Below are 22,936 nucleotides of genomic sequence, written 5' to 3'. Positions count from 1 at the left end.
TTTTTCCTTCAAATGATGCAGCACCAACTATGAGGATTCATTGGATTGTGAAGCTGATTGATGTCCTTCTTCTGTACCCCTGAAAGTTGCTAGAAGCAATGAGAAGCTCTTGCAAAATCTCGACGCCCCGCGCTTCAAATTGGATCCCTCCTATGTCTATGAAGTTAAGCCCTGCAGAGTTGTGATTCCTCCTCGATGATTTTTATTATAGCCTGAGGAGGGTTGGAGAGTTGAAGCTCCAATTAGTTTGTAGGTTGCATGTGTAAGTCATTTTTGCTACTTCATGAGCCAGTGAATTTTCTTGTCTTGGGATCCATGTAAAACCATTGCCTGTGTATCAATGTTGCATTTTATTCAATCCTTGGGTAGTGGATGCCAGGCTGCATCGAATTTGAGCTCTGGCGAGGTGGACGGCAACCTCTTCGAACTCGAATCCCCTGAATCAACGGACACAGTGCTCGACCGCCATCTTCTGCACTTGACCGCCACCTAAGCTGCTTGATCGATCGTTTACATGGCTCCTGCACCTTTCATGGGATCCTTGCTGCTCGGCGATACCCGACTCACTTCTGAAATCCTGTTTTCACGCCAAAACCTGGGCCATCCTCTTTTTGGACTGAGTCACTCTGGGTAACACTTAGAGCTTTTGCCTCAGATCACAAATGCTCTGGCTAAGAGACGTTTCTTTTTTTGTATTATCAATGAAATATGAGAACAGGTGATGTTTCTATATAGCTCGTCTCTTCACATATCTTGTTCATTCTATTGCTTCTTACTTTCATTGTGCATAATACGCAGAATTTCTAATGGTGGTTGCATGCTCCAATTTGAATGAAGGTTCCTTAATTCTGCTTCTCTGGCCACTTTATGTGCAAGAAGATTTCCTTCTCTGGGAGTCCAAGTTATGCCCCTACCAGGTAATTGTTCCAATAACAACTGAATGTCCTGAATAATTGCCCATGCTTCACCAATTGGACTCTTGGATTTAATTGCTTGTATGATTTTTAGATTATCTGATTCAATGAGAACTTTTCCCATGAACAAATTATTTGCAATGATTAGAGCTTGTCTGATTGCTAAAGCTTCTGCTACTGTGACTGAGTTTGCTTGAATTAATCCTGTGAAACCTAATAAAATCTTTCCTCTATTATCTCTGTACACCACTGCTATAGCTCCTTTGCCTGTATTCTTTTTGAAAGAAGCATCCACATTTGCCTTGATCCAATCCGCAGGGGGTGGCCTCCAACAAACCTCTCTCGTTCCTTTTTGAACCTGTCTTTCTTTTAAATTTATCTTCTTTTCCGCTATTCTCCAAAACAGATTTTCCATTAGTTTAGCCCTCTTTATAGTCCAGCTAGGATTAATTTCTTGCTGCTGGTACACTTTCTGATTTCTAGTCTTCCATATCTCCCACACCAGAAATCCTATTTTACTGATTCTTCTATTTCCCTCCTCCCCCTACTGATTTGATTTTTTGTATGATAGTCATAAACCAGTCTCCAAACTCAGTAACTGTTTCTATTGTTGGAATACACTGACAATCAGCTCCGAACCATGCAGCCCTTGTCCACTCACATAGCAATAATGCATGCTCTGTTGTCTCCACCTCTTTATTACAAATCTGGCATATAGGACTCCCAGCAATTCTCTTCTTGAACAAATTTGAATTTACAGGCACGATATCATGGGCTGCCTTCCACAAAAATGATTTGATTTTAGCGGGAATTTCCAACTTAATTCAGTCCGGGCCTGAAGCCCAAAAACTATTATGGTGGGCCCAAAAACATGCTTCTGATTTTGCTCTCATTCCAACCCCTTCCCTCTTCAATGAGCTCTTCAACTTTCTGACTATCTTGTCTACCATTCCCCAACACCTTACCTACTTCAGCTATCCAATTATCCCTCCATATATTAATTTTTGACCCATTTCCAACACTCCACTTTCCTTTCCTCCTTAGCAATTCTCGTCCATGCAGAATACTTTTCCATATCCACGAAGAATTCTTCCCAACTTGCGCCTCCCAGAAACTGCCCTTTGGGTAATAGACAGCTTGTAGAATTTTTACCCAAATTGCATCTGGATTCTTCAAAGCTCTCCATGCTTGTTTTGCAAGATGCGCTATATTCTGCATTTCTAAGTCTTTGAAGCCCAATCCCCCTTCGATCTTGCTCTTTGTTATTATATTCCAATTCTTCCAATGAATACCTCTCTCCTTTCCGGATGTCGCCCACCAAAATCGCGCTACTCTTGAATTAATTCTCTTGCAGAACTGCTTGGGAAATTTTATCACATTCATAGCGTAAGATGGTATGGCTTGCACAACTGCTTTAATCAGAATTTCCTTGCCAACTTGGTTCAGTAACCTCTCTTTCCATCCTTCAAGCTTGTTCAAAACTCTCTCTTCTATCCACGACAAAGCCCGATTTAGAGATCTTCCCCAAATTGCAGGTAGTCCTAAATATTTTCCTGGGAATTCCCACGATGACATATTTAGTATTTCTTCAATGCATACTCTTGTTTGTATTGAGACTTGATGTCCAAAGGTAATACCAGATTTATCTAAATTTATTCTTTGCCCCGAGGCCTCTGTATATTCGTTAAGGACTGTTATTATCTGATAAGCCTCTTCTTCTTTTGCTTTGGCAAAAATAATGCAATCATCTGCAAATAAAAGATGTGTAATTGTTGGGGCTGTAGGGGCAATTCTTAGGCCTGAAATTCTATCTTCTTTTTGTGCTTCCTCCATTAATATAGTGAACACTTCCGCTACAAGAATAAAAAGATAGGGCGAAAGTGGATCTCCCTGTCGTAATCCTCTTTGTGGTTTCACTTTCCTTGATAGGTCCCCATTGATTTTGAACTGGTAGTTGGCACTTTTAACACACTCCATCACTAATCTTACCCACCGTTCATGAAACCCGAAAGCTGTGATGACCCGTTCCAAGAAGTCCCACTCCACCCTATCATATGCTTTGTTCATATCTAATTTAACCGCCATATCTTGAGATCCATTTCTACCTTTTTTGTTGAGGCTATGATATATTTCCTGCACAATGACTAAATTATCTTGAATGAGACGCCCTCCCACGAATGCACCCTGTATCGGTGATATTATTTTCTCCATTATTCCCTTAAGTCTTAACACTATGACCCTTGCCAATATTTTGTAAATAAAATTACAACAGCTAATGGGTCTTAGTTGGTTAAGACTTTCAGGGTTCTTGGTTTTGGGTATTAATACAACTATAGTTTCCCCAACACACTCCGGTATGTATCCATTTTTGAAGAAACTTCTCACTGCTTCACACACTTCCTTGCTAATGACATCCCAATACTTATGATAAAACAATCCATTCAAACCATCAGGTCCAGGTGCTTTGAGACTTCCCATACTGAATACTGCCTTTTTAACTTCTTCATCTGAAACTTCCATCAGCAGCTCGTTATTCATCTCTTCCGTAACCCTCTTAGGGATTTTTCTAATGGTGCTATCAAAATTCTGTCTTCTTGTTGAAGTGAACAAATTCGTGAAATGATTAACAATGTGTTCCATTATTTCTTCCTTGCTATTCAACCATTGTCCTGAAGCATCCTTCAATTTTTGAATACTATTTCTATCTCTTCTCTGAATGGTGGTTGCATGGAAGAAAGAGGTGTTTTTGTCCCCTAGCCTCAGCCATTTTACCCTTGCTCTTTGTCCCCAATACTTCTCTTCTTGGCTCCACAAATTAACCAATTTCTCCTTTATATTCTGCATCTGCTCTTGTTTTTCTTCTGAAAAGTCAGAGGCTTGTAATTTTTTAAGTTCCTCCTTCAAACAATGTATTTCTTTGTCTGCCCGTTTGAAGGTAGTTTTACTCCATTTTCTTAACTCATCCTTACAACTCTTGATTTTATTAATTAATCTCCCCCATTCACAGCCATTAGGTTCTCGTTTACTCCATCCCCTTCTCACTACATTCTCACAATCTTCATGGTCTGCCCAAAAAGCTTCAAACTTAAAACTCCTTCTAACATTGTGCACAGGGTTCAAATCTAAAATTAAAGGACTATGATCTGAACTAGTAGCAGGCATTGACAAAAGATAGGCATGTGGATACATCATCCTCCACTGCCAATTGCCCAAAGCCCTATCTATTCTTTCCCTTGTCACAAATCCATTTCTTGGATTGCTAAACCATGTGAACCCTCATCCTTTCAATTCCAAATCTATGAGAGCATTTGAATCTACAAAATTTCTGAATTCTCTGACCTGGTTTCGGATGCAGTCCCACCTTCTCCTCTTGACTCAAAACGTCGTTAAAGTCTCCTATGAAGAGCTGAGGTTCACCTTCACTTCTGCAACTGACCGTGATCTCCCTCCATTGCTGTTGTCTTTTTTTAAAATTAGGATTACCATATACAAAATTGCATAACCACATATTTCCTTTTTTATCCACAATTCGAGCTTTAATATAGTTATCACACCAAAAATAAATATCAACCTTATATATTGCATTCCAAAACAAACATAGACCGCCGGACAGACCCCGGGGTTCTACACAAAAGGCATTTTCAAAATGAAGTCTCTTCTTAATTCTACTTACAGTATTTTCTTTTGCTCTTGTTTCAATTAAAAAGATTATTGTCGGCTTAATCTGTTTACATAGACTATGTAGTTCCGAAACTGTCGCAGGAGCCGCTAACCCGCGACAGTTCCAACTTATGATGCTCATGATTGAGTTGGGGGCATGATTAGGCCCGCCTCCTCGACCTTCGTATCTTCTGTTGCTTCTTCATTGCCATGCTCTTCTCGCATTCGTTGCCCTTTCCATGAAATTGTTTGGACCATTTTGCTCTTCTTACTTGTTCCGCGAATCTGTGTCAAGTATTTCGCTTCTTCAGTAATGTCCTCTAATTGTACCTGTGCCTCTTCCTCTCTTTTTCTCTTCAGTCTTAAGCTATGAACAATCCTCTGAATCAAGTCAATCTCATACTCATATGTTACTGTCGTTGCATGGTTGCTGTACTTTTCTTCCTCCTCTTCTTCATCTGCAAGTTCAACAATGTAACTCCGTCCATCTTCAGTTCTGTGAATTTGCTTTTCCTTTTTTTCTGGCATTTTTTCTTGGCTCCATTGTGCTCGGATCTTCTCAAATTGGTGTCCCTCCTGATTGCCTCCAATTTCTCCTCTGTCTAAATTCAATTCCTGCTCATTCTCGCTCTTTTTTGTTTTCCTGATTGCCCTTTTCTCATTACTTAATTGAAAATTGTTCTTGGTTGAATTTTGGTGCACATCAGCCCTCTTGAATACTAATGCTTCATCATTTCTCCCAGGCCCATCTGTACTTTGTTGGTTCTTGTGAAAGATCTCCTCAACTTGTTCATTTCTGTCTATGTGATCCGTCTCCTGCATTATTGAAGTCTTTTGCTTATGGATCCCTTGTATGGGCTTTACTCCATCCCTTTTCTGTTGCAAAGTGTTAAGTGGGCCATTCAAAGCTGGCCCAATTTCTATATCACTAGGCCCTTTCTCCACATTTAAAAGGTTCCTACTCCCATCCATCTCTTCTCCTACAATCCCATCATATCTATCATTATCTTTTTTCGTTTCTTCTTCCAAGTGCTGAGTATCACCATTTTCGAGAAATTGGGTATCTTTTTTCTCACTCATTCCTTCTACTTCCATCTGCTGCTCTTGCTGATAAAATGGGGCCTCCTCCACTTGTACAAATCCTATTTGTTGTGAGAACCTTCTAGTAGCATGTAGTCCTGTCCCTATACCCTTAGCTCTGGCTCTATCTACCTTCTCCTGACCTGCCTCTCTTTCTCTTCTATCTCTTTCCCATACCCACTCGCTATTCTCTGTGTCTTCACCACGCGCCACCGATGAACTCCCTTTTGAACTGTTATTACCACCACCCTTTTTTCTGATTCCCACCTTTTCAGCCACTGCAGTAATAGACCTAAGCCCCGGAACTGAAAGGTCTGGCCCATATTTTGGTAAACCTGAATTCTCACTATCCATTGCTATCACCTCTCTGCATCCTCTTTTATCATGCCCGATCCTTCCACAATTATAACAGTAATCACATAACCTTTCATATTTAAAGGATGCCCTTGAATAGCTACCATCACTTCTCCTAAACCAAAATCCTGTCTTCAATGGCTCCAAAGCATTCACCTCTACTCTAACCCTCAAAAACTTCCTAAGCAAATTTCCATCAACATATGGATCTTCTACTTCCAACACTCTGCCCAATGAGGCCCCAATCTTCTCTGCAATATTCTTGTTTAGCTTCTCCAAAGGCAAAGCATGAACTTGAATTCAAATAGCAAGGGAATTATAACTTATCTCTTCAAAGGAAAGCTCTGGCCTCCACCATTGCAAGCTGAGCATATGCCCGTCCACCCTCCATGGACCTTCTTCATAACACTTCATAGCATCCTCTTCATTTTTAAAATTGAACAAATATGAGTTTGTGCCCATATTTGAGATGATCAATCCTTGAGGCTCACCCCACATCCTCTTTATTGTTTTTTCAACAGTAATCTTGTTTACATTTTTCTCTGTCAAAAGTCTTCCAACTAGCTTCTTTGTTATTTGAAACTCACCGGCATGATGGTCTTCATCTAGGTGAAGAACTTCTCCTCTTAAAATAGCCATGAGCTTGAAGTACTTCCTAGCAAAGAGGAGACTTGGCCTCGTACACTTCTGATAGTTTTGGTTAGTATTTCTATTTTCTTTTTCTTTGCGAAAGCTCCGCTGCCGGAGATGAACAAGCTTCCTGCTGAAGTAGTCGCTCTAGCTATCTAGAGAATATGCTCTCCTTGCGAGAGAAAAGAAGGACTTTTTCGCGTATTGCGTTGTGGAGCTATATGAGAATTCAAACACACGCGACAAATGAGTTGACACATGACTAATTTAAACTCATTTTGAAATTTACTTTTAAATCATGCTAGCTAGTCAAGTTTGTTTCAGAGACATCAGTCCATAATTTATTGGACTATAAACAAGCCCATAAAAAAATGCATTCAAAATAAAAAAATAACTATTTTATATTCTAAAGACACTTTTTTTTTTGCATTAACAAAAGTATTCCTGAAAAATAAAACTAGCCATACACTACTTTCGTGGGTCTTGACACCCCCATACGACTATACCATCGCTAAAGCAAAAGATTATATGACGTTCAGGCAGTCTCATTTTAGAGACTACAACTAGAATTAGAAGAAAGAAATTTAATATGGTGTTCATACCCAGACAATGAAATTAAAATTTCAATCTTATTATTACGGTGGATAACCGGAGATTACCTGATTGGGCGGCGTTGACTGGCCCAAATACGTGAAGGAGGAGGCTACGTATAGGCTACGTATGAGTGCGCAACTCGGGAGGCTCCGTCCGACTTGTGTTCGTGAATGAATGGGGGGTGGTACCTGCAAAGACACTCCGATGCCTAAGTTAGCAAGAGTGTGAGCAGGTCTAGAGAGTATTGGGCTTAGAGATACCTGAGGGGTGTCAGTGTATTTATAGTGGCGAGCCAATAACCACCGTTGGAGTAGTGCCGTATCTTTAGGATGTTAACCGTCCCCATTATCTTGGTGAGGTTAAGATATGGCTTTATGAAGCGGTTAGAGAGATTTTAGAGGCGGTTACTCATTTGAATGAGTGTTTATCTGCCAGCTAATCTCATATCCGACTTCTTCAGACCAAGTCGTGGTTGATACCGACTTCTTATGTGAAGGTCGGTACTTAGCTAGGCTCTAATCCTTCAGATTAGGCCTTTTATTTGGACCTGGGCCTTTATCGTTGGGCCAGGGTATGAACAGTGCCCCTACTTGAGCCCAAAGTTTCATTAGAGTTTGGGTTCAAGTATTTAACTCGGGTTCGTAGCCGACTTATTTGGAGAGAACATGGGTCTTATAAACCGACGTGATTTTTGCGACCCTTTGTTTCTGACAGTTACGTCAATTCAAGCGTCGTGTCCGTTAGGGAAGCATTGAGAACTTTGGTAACGGTGCAATCTCATTAATGACTGCTCCGCTTTTACCATTATGCCCCTTAGCATGTTTATAAATGTTTTCCCTCTCTTTCGTTTTTCCGTTTCTGCAATCTTTCAAACTTCCTCTTTCTTTGTTCGTGCTGTGCTTATACGTACCATACTTCCGGAGACTTCTGCTTGCTTGTTTTCAAAAAGAGGTTAGTTTCTTTCTTCTTCTTTGCATGACTTGGTTTTGTAGAGAAATAGTTTTGTAGATTTTGCTTGGCTCTTTTTCTCCTCTCTAGAGACCTTTTTGATTTTTTCTTTTTCTTTTTCCTTTTGTAGGTTTTCTTCATTTACCTTTAGAGAAAGAAAAATGGCCTCCGTAGATTGGGTTGACGTTACAGTTTTGGGGGAAGAGCCGTTGGTGGATGCGGAGTTTATTACTCACCTTCGCACTCATCATCGGCTCTGTACTTCGGAGGAAGATGAGCCTAAATATGAGTTGCTAGTTCCCGGTTTAGAGGACCGGGTTTGTCATGGGAGAGCCAACGAAACGGCCCCCCACTTCTTCTTTATGTATGAGTGCATGATCACCCGTCTGGGCGTCTTTCTGCCCTTTTCGGATTTTGAGATGTCTGTTCTACAGCATTGTCGTGTTGCCCCTACCCAGCTTCATCCCAACTCCTGGGTTTCTTGAAAATTTACCAATTTATTAGCCTTGCTCTGGATTTCCCGACTACTCTGAAGATCTTTTTCCATCTTTTTCATATGACCAAGCCTTTTAGCGGGCTGAATAATAAACAACAATGGGTTTCCTTCCGAGCCATACAAGGTCAGAGGATTTTCACCCTTTTTGATGAATCTTTCCATGACTTTAAAAATTTCTTTTTCAAAGTGCAAGCTGTAGAGGGTCACCATCCCTTTTTCTTGGATGATAACTTTTCTCCCCGCTTTCCTTTATACTGGCTGGAGGCCACCCCTTGCGAGAAATATAGTTTGGATGATCTGGATGAGGTAGAGGCTGCTGTCGTGGGGTTCTTCCGAGAAGTTTGGGGGAGGGCCCCCTATTTGGATACCAAAAAGTTTCTCCAAGGGTCTCCGACCTTTGTCCAATCACAGCTTGGTAGTTTTTTATAGTATGTTGAATTCCTGACTTGTTAACCTAATAAGCCGACTTGTTTGATTCTTTAGCTATTTGTTTTCTTTTCAGAAATGGCAAAGAAAAACGCTCAAGAATCTTTTCAAAGGGTCCAGGAGGCTAAAGCTAAGTCCCGCGCTCGATCTGGTGATGCCAGGGTTATTTCTCCTCCTCCTCCTCCTCGTAATGTTGGAACTCTTTCCAATCCTATGGTGATTTCTTCTTCAACTCCCTCTCAGCCGTCCTCCATCGTCCGGCCTGCTCCCGATCCCAAGAAGCGCAAGCTCCTAGAGTCTGGCTCTTCTGGGGAGGTTAAGGCGGATGCTCTCGCCTTCGTCCGAAAGAATATCTATCCTTACGCCCGCATAGGCATGGATGATATGTCTGTTCGGAACCACCTTACCACCATGGTCGAGGAGAGTCTTAAGGCGGCGGGGGTCTGCGGCAAGCTCTTAGATATCTTTGATAGGGCTCCTCTCAGCTCTTTAGGGGCGACCTCGAAGGTCGAGGAGCTGGAAGGGAGGCTCCGCATATATGAAGAGCATGAGGGGAAGTTGAAGAAAGAAATTGCCAAATTAAAGGAGGAGAGAGATACCCTTCGGGAGAAAGGAAAAACCTTGCAGGCCCAATGTAATATGGAGGCAGAATTGAGGAAGACGGCACAGGCCAGCTATCAAAGCCTATTCAAGGATCATGTGTCCGTGAAAACTGACCTGTTTAATTCTCGGAAAGCATATGAGGAGTTAGAAGACTCTATTGCCGATGGCGCCGAGGAATCTTGGAGGATTTTTCTGGAGCAGGTCAGAGTTATCGCTCCTGACTTGGATCTGTCTCCTTTGCATCCTGATAAAGTTGTTATTGACGGTGCCATCGTCGATCCTCCTGTTCCCGAGGTTGTTTCTGAGTCGGATTTGAAGACTCGGGGACAGAGGATTATCGAGTCTCCTCCTCGTTCCAAAGATGCTCCGAGTTCTTCTGCCGTTCCTCCGTTTTCCTCTTCGGCTTCTCTTCCTGGTCCTGGTGGCACTCCTCCTGAGTCTGGCGGTGGTGATTCCTCTACTCCTTTGAGAAAATGACTTTTATTTTCTATGGCTATATGGGGGCTCGGCCTGTGGGTCCCCCCTTTTTTAAACTTTATTTATATGTTGTGTGAACGATTTCTCTTGGCCTTTTAAGGCCGTAAACAAAATACTTCTGGCGAGTGCCCTTTTGAATAAGGGTGTAGAAAAATAAATGCCCTTTTTTGGATAAGGGTTCTAAGTTACCTTGTGCGTGCATGCTTTTCTGATTTCGATATTTCAAACCCTCTTGATCTTTTCTGAAAAACCTTTTTGTTGGCTTGCATTGTTTTCTCGAGCCTTTTTCGTTCAAGGGCTTTTATGCAGCCTTTAAACTTTTTCCAGGTTTTCCAATCTCTTTTTGTTATCCTTTATACTCAACTTTGCTTTAGTGAGTTTTTATGACTTAGGTTATTTTTGCGATGCGTTTTTCTTCTACTCGGGGGACCTCCGAGTTCGTTTCACTCGGACTCTCATTTCGACTTGAGAGTCGGATTGTTCCCGAGTTTTTACGATCAACTCATATAACCTCTTTACGCCGACTTGTACCTCGTCGTTTTATCCTGACGACCATCTAGGTCGGTTAATGGGATTTTCACGCTTTGTCGAGCTTAAGTCGGCGCGTTTCGTAGAAAGACTTAGAAAAATAAAGGAGGATATTATGAGAGATATTGTAAAGAAAAAAGATCTTTATTAATTGAGGAGGTACCTTCTTGCTACTAAGGGTTTTGATAGCTTATTTTCCCTTAGCCTCTACTATGATGCCTTGTTAAAAACCCTTCTCCAGAAAAAACCCTTTTGGGAAAAAATCATGAAGTTGGGAAAAGAGTACATCAGGGAGTAGAGTTCGCTTTTAACTGTAGTACCTTTTCATATTACAAGCATGCCACGACCTTGGTAGCTCAGTGCCGTTCAGGTCGGTTACTTTATAATAACCTTTCCCTAACACTTCCTGGATTTTGTATGGTCCCTTCCAATTTGCGGCGAGCTTTCCTTCTCCTGATTTGTTGACTCCAATGTCATTTCTGATTAGGACCAAGTCATCCGTGGCAAATGTTCTTCGAATGACTTTCTTGTTGTACCTGGTAGTCATCCTTTGTTTCAATGCTGCTTCTCTTATTTGGGCGTCTTCTCGGACTTCGGAGAGCAAGTCGAGCTCCTCTTTGTGTCCCCTTACATTTCCGACTTCGTCGTGGAGAATTACCCTCGGGCTTTGCTCATTGATTTCTATTGGAATCATGGCTTCTACGCCATAGACTAGTCGGAAGGGTGTTTCTCCTGTGGCGGATTGGGGAGTTGTCCTATAAGCCCATAGTACTTGAGGGAGCTCTTCAGCCCAAGCTCCCTTTGCTTCCTGTAATCTCTTCTTTAATCCTGCCAGTATGACTTTGTTGGCTGCCTCAGCTTGCCCATTGGCTTGTGGGTGTTCCACCGAGGTGAACTGGTGCTTGATTTTCATACTGGCTACCAGACTTCTGAAGGTGGCATCGGTAAATTGGGTTCCATTGTCTGTAGTAATGGAATAAGGTATTCCATACCTTGTGATGATGTTTTTGTAGAGGAACCTGCGACTTCTTTGAGCGGTGATAGTGGCTAATGGTTCTGCTTCTATCCACTTTATGAAGTAATCTATTCCCACGATCAAGTATTTGACTTGTCCTGGTGCTTGGGGAAAAGGACCTAACAAATCCATTCCCCATTTTGCAAAGGCCATGGAGAAGTAATACTGATGAGCTCTTCTGGTGGAGCTACGTGGAAATTTGCATGCATCTGACATGGTTGGCATTTTTTCACGAATTCTGTGGCATCTCTCTGCAAGGTCGGCCAATAGAATCCTGCTCGGATTACTTTCCTGGCGAGCGACTTTGCTCCGAGATGGTTTCCGCAGATCCCACTATGCACTTCCTCCAGCACCTCGGCGGTTCTTGAGGTCGGTACGCATTTTAACAATGGTGTCGATATCCCTCTTCTGTAGAGGACATTTCTCACCAAAGTGTAATGTTGTGCTTCCCTTCAGATCTTTTTAGCTTCTTTCTCCTCCTTAGGGAGGATGTCGAATTTCAGGTATTCGACTAAGGAATTCATCCATTCGAGGTTTAAACTGACTACCTCAAGTATCTCTTGCTTATCTTCTGTTTTTGCTATTGAGGGCTCTTGGAGGGTTTCTTGAATCAGGCTTCTATTGTTCCCTCCTGGTTTGGTACTTGCTAATTTGGATAGGGCATCCGCTCTGCTATTTAGATCCCGAGTTATGTGTTTGACTTTGGTTTCTACAAAGCGCCCAAGGTGCTCCAAGGTTTTTTCCAAGTACCTCTTCACATTAGGGTCCTTTGCCTGATATTCTCCACTTATTTGGGAGGTCACCACTTGTGAGTCGCTGTATATCATCACTTTTGTAGCACCAACTTCTTCTGCCAATTTTAGTCCGGCTATCAAGGCTTCATATTCTGCCTGATTATTTGAAGCCGAAAATTCAAATTTTAAGGAGACCTCTATCTGGGTTCCTCTTTCATCAACTAATATTATGCTTGCGCCGCTCCCTGTTTTGTTGGAGGATCCGTCTACATAGAGTTCCCATGTAGTCGGCTTTTCCTCTTAATCTCCTGCATACTCCGCAACGAAGTCGGCGAGACATTGGGCTTTGATTGCTGTCCGAGTTTCGTATCTTAGATCGAAATCGGAAAGTTCTATTGCCCATTGAACCATTCTCCCTGCAACATCCGTCTTTTGGAGGATTTGCTTCATGGGCTGGTTCGTACGGACCCTTATTGTGTGAGCTTGAAAGTAAGGTCGTAGCCGTCGCGAGGCTATCACTAAGGAGTAGGCAAACTTTTCTAGTTTGTGGTACCTTAGTTCAGGGCCTTGCAGGACCTTACTGATGAAGTAGACTGGGTGTTGTCCGACCTCGTCTTCTCTTATTAGGGCTGATGAGACAGCCCTGTTTGCTACGGATAGGTATAGGACAAGGTCCTTTCCCGGTATTGGTCGGGTTAAGATAGGAGGTTGGCTTAGGAATTTTTTGAACTCTTGGAACGCCTCCTCGCACTCCGGAGTCCATTTGAATTGGCATCCCTTCCTTAATAAGGAAAATAGCGGAAGGGATTTTAGTGCCGATCCTGCCAAAAATCTGGAGAGGGCTGCAAGTCGGCCATTGAGCTGCTGAACCTCTCTTAAACAAGTCGGGCTTTTCATTTCTAGGATGGCTCTGCATTTATCGGGATTGGCCTCAATCCCTCTTTGTGTTAGCATGAACCCTAGAAATTTCCCTGCCTCGACCGCGAAGGCGCACTTTGCAGGATTTAGTCTCATCCCATGCAACCTTATGGTGTCAAAGACTTGTGAGAGGTCGGTTAAGAGGTCGACTTCATCCTTGGTTTTTACTAGCATGTCGTCGACGTATACTTCCATTAGGCTCCCCAAGTGGGGAGAAAACACTTTATTCATCAACCTTTGATATGTGGCTCCCGCATTCTTTAATCCGAATGGCATGACCACGTAGCAATAGTTTGCTTTTGGTGTGATGAAAGATGTTTTCTCCTGGTCGGGCTCGTACATCGGGATTTGGTTGTATCCCGAGTAGGCATCCATGAATGATAAGTATTGGTACCCCGAGCTGGAGTCCACCAGGGTATCAATACTTGGTAAGGGATAAGGGTCCTTAGGACATGCTTTATTCAGGTCGGTATAGTCGACGCACATTCTCCATTTACCATTCTGTTTTTTGACTAGCACTACATTGGCTAGCCATGTTGGGTACTTGACCTCTCTAATAAAGCCGGCTTCCAGGAGCGCCTGTACTTGCTCTTCTACTATTAGGGCTCGTTCCGTGCCGAGCTTGCGTCTTCTTTGTTGTACAGGTCGGGACCCTGGGTAAACCGAGAGCCTGTGGGACATGAGCTCGGGATCAATCTCGGGCATGTCGAAAGCCTTCCATGTGAAGAGGTCGGAATTAGCTCTTAGGAGTTCAGCCAGCCCTTGTTTTAGGGTTTCCCCTAGGTTGGCTCCTATGTAAGTGTTTTTTCCTTCCTCCCCACCGACTTGAATCTCTTCGGTTTTTCCTCCCGGTTGAGGCCGCAGCTCTTCTCTAGCCCTTGCGCCACCGAGCTCTATAGTGTGGACTTCTTTGCCCTTTCCTCTCAGATTTAGGCTTTCATTGTAGCATTTCCTCGCCAGTTTTTGGTCTCCTCTTACCGTTGCTATTCCCGCTGCGGTCGAAAATTTCATGTAAAGGTGGGGAGTGGATACCACTGCTCCGAGCCGATTAAGGGTAGTCCTGCCAATTAGGGCATTATAGGCTGACCCTTCATCAATGACTATGAAGTCTATACTCAGAGTTTTTGATTTTTCCCCTTTTCCGAAAGTGGTGTGAAGGGGCAAGAATCCCAGTGGTTTTATCGGCGTATCCCCTAGTCCATATAGGGTGTCGGGGTAGGCTCTCAATTCTTTTTCATCTAACCCTAGCTTGTCGAAGGCGGGCTTGAAAAGGATGTCCGCCGAGCTTCCTTGGTCTACTAGGGTTCTGTGGAGATGGGCATTGGCCAGGATCATAGTTATCACCACGGGGTCATCGTGCCCGGGGACTATCCCTTGCCCATCCTCTTTTGTGAACGAGATAGTGGGGAGGTCGGGTGACTCTTCCCCGACTTGATAGACTCTTTTGAGGTGTCTTTTGCGAGAAGATTTAGTGATTCCACCTCCCGCAAATCCTCCTGAGATCATATGGATATGTCTCTCCGGGGTTTGTGGTGGTGGATCTCTCCTATCCATATCATCTCGCTTTCTTTTTCCGTGACTGTCCGACCTTTCCATGAGATATCTATCAAGCCGACCTTCTCTAGCCAGCTTTTCTATCACATTCTTAAGGTCGTAACAGTCATTAGTGGAGTGACCATATATTTTATGGTACTCACAGTAATCGTTGCGGCTTCCCCCTTTCTTATTTTTAATAGGTCTAGGGGGTGGCAGCCTTTCAGTGTGGCAAATTTCTCTGTATACATCCACTATAGAAGTTTTTAGAGGAGTATAAAAGTGATATTTCCTGGGCCTCTCGAGACCGAGTTCTTCCTTTTTCTTGACTTCCCTTTCCCTCTCCTTAGATGAGGGAGGGGGTCCAGGTCGCCAACTCAGGTCCCTTAGTTTAGCATTTTCCTCCATGTTGATGTACTTTTCAGCTCTTTCTTGTACATCACTTAGAGAAACGGGGTGTCTTTTAGATATGGACTGTGAGAAGGGACCCTCTCTAAGTCCATTGACTAACCCCATTATGACTGCCTCTGTGGGCAGGTCTTGGATCTCTAAACATGCTTTGTTGAACCTTTCCATATAGGCTCGCAGAGATTCTCCGACCTCCTGTTTTATTCCCAGGAGGCTCGGTGCATGTTTTACCTTATCTTTCTGAATTGAGAACCTCATCAAGAATTTCCTTGAAAGGTCTTCAAAGCTAGTGATTGATCTTGGGGGAAGGCTATCGAACCACTTTATCGCTGCTTTCGATAAAGTGGTCGGGAAAGCCTTGCATCTCGTAGCGTCGGAGGCGTCAGCTAGATACATCCGACTTTTGAGGTTGCTTAGATGATGCTTTGGATCCGTGGTTCCATCATAGAGGTCCATATCAGGGCTTTTGAAGTTCCTCGGAACTTTTGCCCTCATTATGTCCTCGCTGAAAGGATCTTCTCCGCCCGAGAGTTGGTCTTCTTGTTCGTCGCGGGAGTTGTGGCTCTTGAGGGAGGATTCTAGCTGTAAGAGTTTTCTTTCTAACACTTTTCGCCGCTCCATCTCCTCTTTAAGGTACCTTTCAGTTTCCTTTTGCTTCTCCTGCTCCTGCTCCAATTGTTCCAGGCGGCTATGGACTAATCCCATTAGTTCAACTACGTGGGATGGTCCGCCTTTCTCTGATTCGCGCCCATCTGAGGAATTTACCTTCGAGTTCTTCACTCCGGAGGTACCCTCTCTGTGTTGATTGTTATCTTCCTGGTGTAGGGCCAGGTCTTTATCGTTATTACCCATGCCTAGATTCTCTTGTTCAGAATCTGTTTCCGCATGGCCTTCTTCGTGGGATCTGTCCGCCATCAATGGATGATCTCTCGGGTCCCCGGCAATGGCGCCAATGTTACGGTGGGTAACCGGAGATTGCCTGATTGGGCAGCGTTGACTGGCCCAAATACGTGAAGGAGGAGGCTACGTATAGGCTACGTATGAGTGCGCAACTCGGGAGGCTCCGTCCGACTTGTGTTCGTGAATGAATGGGGGGTGGTACCTGCAAAGACACTCCGATGCCTAAGTTAGCAAGAGTGTGAGCAGGTCTAGAGAGTATTGGGCTTAGAGATACCTGAGGGGTGTCAGTGTATTTATAGTGGCGAGCCAATAACCACCGTTGGAGTAGTGCCGTATCTTTAGGATGTTAACCGTCCCCATTATCTTGGGGAGGTTAAGATATGGCTTTATGAAGCGGTTAGAGAGATTTTAGGGGCGGTTACTCATTTGAATGAGTGTTTATCTGCCAGCTAATCTCACATCCGACTTCTTCAGACCAAGTCGTGGTTGATACCGACTTCTTATGTGAAGGTTGGTACTTAGCTAGGCTCTAATCCTTCAGATTAGGACTTTTATTTGGACCTGGGCCTTTATCGTTGGGCCAGGGTATGAACACTTATGAAACAAAATTTTAATCGTTTTAGTATTTTAGAAAATAAAAACACAAAAAAAATTAAAATTTTTAAAAATAAAGACAAAAATTTTAACAACACTTTTTTTTTAAATTATATATATTTTAATAAATATTTTTATTTTATATACATATTTATCTTAAACTAAACAATATATGAAGACATATATAACTCAGTTCTATATATTTTATACTAAACATAATACAAAAACTTAATTTTGTCTCAATCTCAATCTCTTTTCTAAATACAAACATACTTTAAGAGGATAATAATAGAAATGATAAAGTATTTTTTTTTCTTTCTAACGTTTTTTAAAATTTTTTAAATTATGTCTAACGTTTAATTTAATTTAATTTTATCCTTAATATTTTAATGAGTTTCAATTCTACTTTGAATGGCTTAGGCTTAAAATTAAAATTTTAATTAAGAATAAAATTGAAAGAAAAGATTGATTAATTATTAACTGTTAAAAAATTGACGGCAATGATAGAATTGAAATTTATTAAAACGTTAAAAATAAAATTGAATCAAATTAAATGTTAGAGGTAATTTTAAAAAATTTCAAAAACATTAGGCAAAAAACATACTTTATTCTAATAGAAATTTTTTAAGTTTTTAATGCATTTAATGTATTAAATATGTAAAAATATTTATTTTTATAATGACTTTTAATAAAAAAAATTATTTTATTCTTAAAATGTGTTATCATGGCACATGTTAGCAACCTCTATAAAAAAAAATCATTTCTTATTTCTACATATAAATGTTGATCATGCTAATAAAATTATTCATAGGAAAAAAAATACTATTTGCACGGTAAATTAGTCATTATATATTTATATATAAATATATATAATTTATTTTTAATGTATATTTTGTATTTCAATATAAAAAATATGATTTTAATTTTTACAAATTGTTAATGTAAAAGATATTCAATTATTAATCATAATATTGATATATCAATAAAATATTAAATTTATCACGTAAAAATTATCTGAACGCATGAATTTAATTAAAAGATAACATAAAATTATTTATATTATAAGTATATTAAAATTAAACTAAAAAATATACTAATACATAATTGGTTAATTATTTAAGAAAGTTGATCAAAGCTCATTGGCCATGGGATTTGGTATTTAGATCTTTGATGAAGTATTCCATATTTTTTTCTGAAGATCCACTAGGGCTCAATGCATCTTACAATTTTTTCTTGATCTCTTTGCCTGTAGTCTTTAGTTGGTCTCCTAAAGGTCCGCCCATCAAACGGCTAACATTCTTCGAGACTTCCTCCTTTGTAATCACTGTTCGATCACTTAAATCAATCCCAACCTTCCAATAATCCAGCACTTGTTTTCTATTGGTAAACTGATCAGACATCAAAGGGAAACACAACAATGGAACCTCACACCAAATAGCTTCTAATATTGAATTCCAACCACAATGAGTAAAAAATCCTCCAATAGCAGGGTGGGCCAAGACTTGGGTTTGACTACACCAAGGTATTACGATCCCACAGTCACGAATCGCCTTCAGAAATCCGACGGGCAGCGGATCAACCTTGACCGAGCCCACAACATTGGGTCTAAGCACCCAAACAAAACTCACATTGCTAAGCAAAAGCCCATTTGCAATTTCCTCAAGTACCCTTCTTGTCATGTGGGCAAGGCTACCAAAAGAAGCATACAAGACCGAACCACGAGGCTTGGAATTGAGCCATTGGGTGCAGTCTGACTCGGACCATAGGCTAGTGGCCCTGGTGGTATTGGTGAACCCAGGAGCGAAAATGGGCCCGATTGCATAGAATGGCTTATAAGTTTGTAATGCAGCGATGACTTTCGGCTCTAGCTCTTGAACTGTGTTACATAGCACAAAATCTGCACCTTTAGTAAGCATTAGCTTGTTTTCTTCGAGTCGAAAATGTCTCACAACATCAAATACCAAATAGCAAATGAACTTTGATTCTTGTTCTCAGAAATTTCTCTCATATTCATAGAGAATCCAACATCAGCAAAATTAGTTTGGCCAAAAATGTCATGTACGTGCTTTTAATAAGATATTAAGCCGAAATACATATACCATTATTTCACGGTTCAAAACATAATCGTTTGATTATTTAAGCTCACGAAATTATTATCAAAGTAACCACCACTATGAATTTAAAAATGCCCTCAAACAAAAATCAAAATTGGCTATAAAGAATGGGAAGCTAAGAGTAGGGGTATGGTGTAATTGAAAAGCTAAGGATGGTTCTTTGGCTGAACAAAAAATGAAATAACATTAGTAAATGTATCAGTATAAGTCATCATATTCACGCTTTCCTTCCTCGGAACTGTTTCCCTGCACGCTGATTGTTTTTCTTCTTCTCTAGGTGAGATTTTGCAACCTTTTCTCTCTTTGCAACCACTGGCATTTTCTTCTTGCGTTCCTTCTGACGGTTGCTGAGTCCACCCGTATGTTTGAAATGAACAATTAAAACAAAACTTAATTGAATGCAATCAAAATCATTTAACATCAATTTTTCCCTTTTAAACTTTTCAAATTCACACATAACCTGGATAGTTTATTCTTTCTTTAAAAAAAGTTATGGAATCAACTACCAAGTCTAAGATATACATATTTGGTTAAAATTCATTGCATTTCAAAAGTCCAAAAAAAATTTTACAAGAATGAACTGCTAACAAACCTTTTTCTGATTTGCAGCTTTTCTAGGAAGGTATTTTCCTCTATCCTCCCTTCCTGCTTTAGCCAACGCAGACCTTTCTTCCTTGTTCCGCCTTCGCTTTACATGAGGCTAGAAGGTGCATGAATAATTTCAATCAGAGGGTAGTATGAAATTTAAAAAAACCACAACATAAACACCATCTCATTTAGTTATAGTTGTGTTTTTCTCTTTTTGCATAGATTGCAGATAGATATCATTCAGATACCAATTTAGACAACCTAAAGTACTTACTTCAAACATTGCGCTGTCTATTCGCTTCAAACTTAGTTGATCATGTTCTTCCTACAAATCACCATAAAAAATTGAAACTGACTTTTGACTAAAAGCTATTACGGTTAGAAATAGATATTGCCGAACAAGAAACGAGCAAACCTTTTGGAAATCAGCAAGCTTTTTTTTCTTTGCTGAGTCTTTCTTTCTTCTATTTGTACCTACACTTTCATCATCACCAGAAGTAAGATAATGATATACTTTAATATTGTAATTTTTGTGTATTTTTTAAAATTATAGAAGGTAAACCTTTAATTTGTGTTTAAAAAGATAAAAAATTTAGAGTACACAAATTGAACTCTGATTTATGTTTAAAAAATTAAAAAACTTTGGAGTACACAAATTTGAGTCTGATTTGTGTACTCTAATTTTTTTTTATTTTTTAAACAAAATCGGAGAGTCCAAGTACAAAAATCCATCTGATTTCTGTATCTTTTAAAAATCGACCAATCAGATTTTTACCTCTTAAATTAAATTATGCCATAATTTAAAAAAATACACAGCAATTCACAATTCAGAAAAAACATCATTATTAATCCAATATTAAAAATAAAAAAATGTCCAAGCTTAAAGGTAGAACAATGAGTTTCAAAATTCCAGTAAAACTATGAACCCTAATATTTTGAAAATTTTTTTACCTACCTTATCTTGTTGTGTGTTTAAGTAGACGCGTAAGCTGTATTTAAGGGTTTGTTGATGGTCAATAGATTTTTTTTATCAAAGATAAGAGACTTGAATCCGCAACCTCTTAATTGAGTATGAGGAGATTATGCCATTTGAGCTATAACTCATTGGCAATAGATTACTGTATGCACAAGACGAGATTCAAACTCCCAACCCTTATTTAAATGAACTAATGAGCTAACCACTAGAGTAACCCAACTTGCTTTGATATTTATTTTTAAATCATGCTAGCCAGTCAAATATATTTCAAGAATGTCAGTAGGGTGAAAATAGGCCAGATCAAACCATGCTTTACTTTTAACAAATTTGGCCTGTCATGTAATTAATTGGCTTAAACTTAGTTAAACTTAACTTGAAGCTTATTGTAGATTTTTTTTAAAGTACTCAACCTGAACTGTTATCCAGTCTGACTTGACCTGAAGTCTGTTAAAAAGCTTGATATTTTTTTTTATAAAAATAAAAATATTATTTAAAAAAAATTTAATAAAAAAATTTATATATAATATGTCATATTTAATATTTATAAAAATTTTTAAATTTTGAAAGTATTTAAAATATAAAAAAATATTTATATATTTAATTATATTAGATCAATAAAATTAATTAGTGAACTTAGATCTGACCTATTAATATATTAAAATTTTTACAAAAATTTAAATCTGTGTCTATTTTATAACCGATCAGACCAGATTACTCTTGGCAGAACGCCTGACTTTTTTTTATCTCTACACGTCAGTTCATAATTTATTAGGCTATAAACAAGCCCATCAAAAATTGAAAATACAAAAAAAAATATCTTGTATTTTAAAGACACATTTTTTTTTGTGTTAACAAAGGGACTCCCGAAAAATAAAACTAGCCATACACTACTCTTGTGGGTCTTGTCGCCCTGTATCATCACTGAAGCCAACGATTATATGACCCTTAGGTAGTCTCATTCAAGGTTTTAAAAACCAGACCGATCATCAAACCGCTCTAGTCACTGGTTTACTAGTTTATTGGTCTAACCAGTTCAACCGATGATTCAACTGAAAAAACCGTTTTAGAATAAAATAATAAATAAATTATAAATAAATATCCTAAAATATCTTCCAAATTTAAAACACTACACAAAAAATCATCAACCAAATTTATATAATCTTATCAAAATACAAACTCAAAAGTTAAATAGTAAAATGAAATATCTAAATATTAAATTTTGACTTTGAGGGTTAATAGGATCATTTAACACTTCAGATTCTAAATTTAGAAATGTCAGGTGACAAAGGATTATCAATTTCAAAAAAATGTTGATCATTATGTAGTATCATGCTAACTGAACATGAACCTGAACCTGAACCTTGCAATATGACCTTTTCGGTTTAATCTTAGGCAGCATTGCGTTCATCTGTTGTAAGAGATTGAGCTCTCTTAGCAATAGATTCTTTTTGCTGAGTAAGCCATAATCGGAATCTAGTGTTGTTTCCAAGTTGAGGGGGCTGAGAGGTTCATGGTGAAGACCTGCATACAACAACAAAAAATGGAAGTAAAAAGAATGATCAATGATAAATTCTCCTAACTAGTGCGCAAAAGAATCCTCCCAATATAAAATCTCACTCATTTATTCGGTGGTCCTTAGATATGGTGTAAATTACAGTTCATGCTATGGCAAGTGAAATTTTTGAATTAGAAGTTTTAAGCACAACATGCAGAGGCCTATATCATTAATCAAAAGGAAATACCACATTCTATCCGTATCATACCTTGTTATTTGCAGCAGCATGTTCAGCAACTAATTGAATGGAATCTGGAGATACAGTTAGGAAAAAGCCAGCAATGTAGTAATACTTAGCTTTTTCAACAGTTTACACACAAAACATGAATAACAAATGTCAGTCATCAAGACTATTCAGATATAGAGATATAAAGGGGTCCAAACAAATAAACTGGGTACCTAATGCCCAATTTTCTAAGTTGGCAACAAGTGACCTATATTTAGAAGCAATCAATAGAAAGCTTCAGATAATTGTCTTGCAATCAAGCACATATAAAGCCAACTACCTATACATTTTGACTCTCCTTCCACTACCATCATCATCATTCGTCAGTTTGTTTATATATGGCATTGGCAGGTAGCTACCCTACTCATTCAACAACAACTAGCATTTGATTTGATTTCCATTTTTAGCATTCAGCAACAACCATACAAAACAGCAGGATAACAACAGCAGCAGACAACAAGGGGAAAAGAACAATGAAAGTCACAAAAGAAATTAGTAATTCTATTCCTGTTTCGTGCATTTAATTACTCATAAACAAAACGCAACTCCACCTGAATTGTTAATTTAACCTTGGTCTTATGGAATCATAAATAGGAATACATTACATTGCTCTTTCTTCTAAAATTCAAGCAAAAACAAAAAGGAATGGTTTTAGTAGTTTAGAA

The 22,936-nt window shown here is 39.6% G+C and overlaps 2 protein-coding genes and 1 long non-coding RNA gene across 3 annotated transcripts; all 3 read right to left on the bottom strand.

Annotated features, from left to right (window-relative positions):
- Positions 1 to 762: 762 nt before the first annotated feature.
- LOC140183929 (uncharacterized) lies at positions 763 to 1,329 on the bottom strand. Its single transcript, XM_072233766.1, has one exon. The coding sequence runs from the start codon at positions 1,327 to 1,329 to the stop codon at positions 763 to 765; it is 567 nt and encodes a 188-aa protein (XP_072089867.1).
- Positions 1,330 to 18,032: 16,703 nt separating this feature from the next.
- On the bottom strand, positions 18,033 to 18,728 carry LOC140183928 (UDP-glycosyltransferase 86A1-like). Its single transcript, XM_072233765.1, has one exon. The coding sequence runs from the start codon at positions 18,726 to 18,728 to the stop codon at positions 18,033 to 18,035; it is 696 nt and encodes a 231-aa protein (XP_072089866.1).
- Positions 18,729 to 18,865: 137 nt separating this feature from the next.
- LOC112785630 (uncharacterized) lies at positions 18,866 to 22,687 on the bottom strand. Its single transcript, XR_011879443.1, has 6 exons — positions 22,254 to 22,687; positions 21,851 to 22,011; positions 19,930 to 19,988; positions 19,789 to 19,839; positions 19,519 to 19,626; positions 18,866 to 19,273 (listed from the first exon to the last, which is right to left on the bottom strand). It is a non-coding gene; the product is annotated as an uncharacterized lncRNA (long non-coding RNA).
- Between the last annotated feature and the right edge of the window lie 249 nt (positions 22,688 to 22,936).

This window comes from Arachis hypogaea, chromosome 3 (genome assembly GCF_003086295.3).
Source record: "Arachis hypogaea cultivar Tifrunner chromosome 3, arahy.Tifrunner.gnm2.J5K5, whole genome shotgun sequence".
In the NCBI taxonomy this organism is placed as follows: Eukaryota; Viridiplantae; Streptophyta; class Magnoliopsida; order Fabales; family Fabaceae; genus Arachis; species Arachis hypogaea.
Note: the sequence above shows the minus strand (reverse complement) of the source record. Positions and strands in the feature narration are given on the sequence as shown.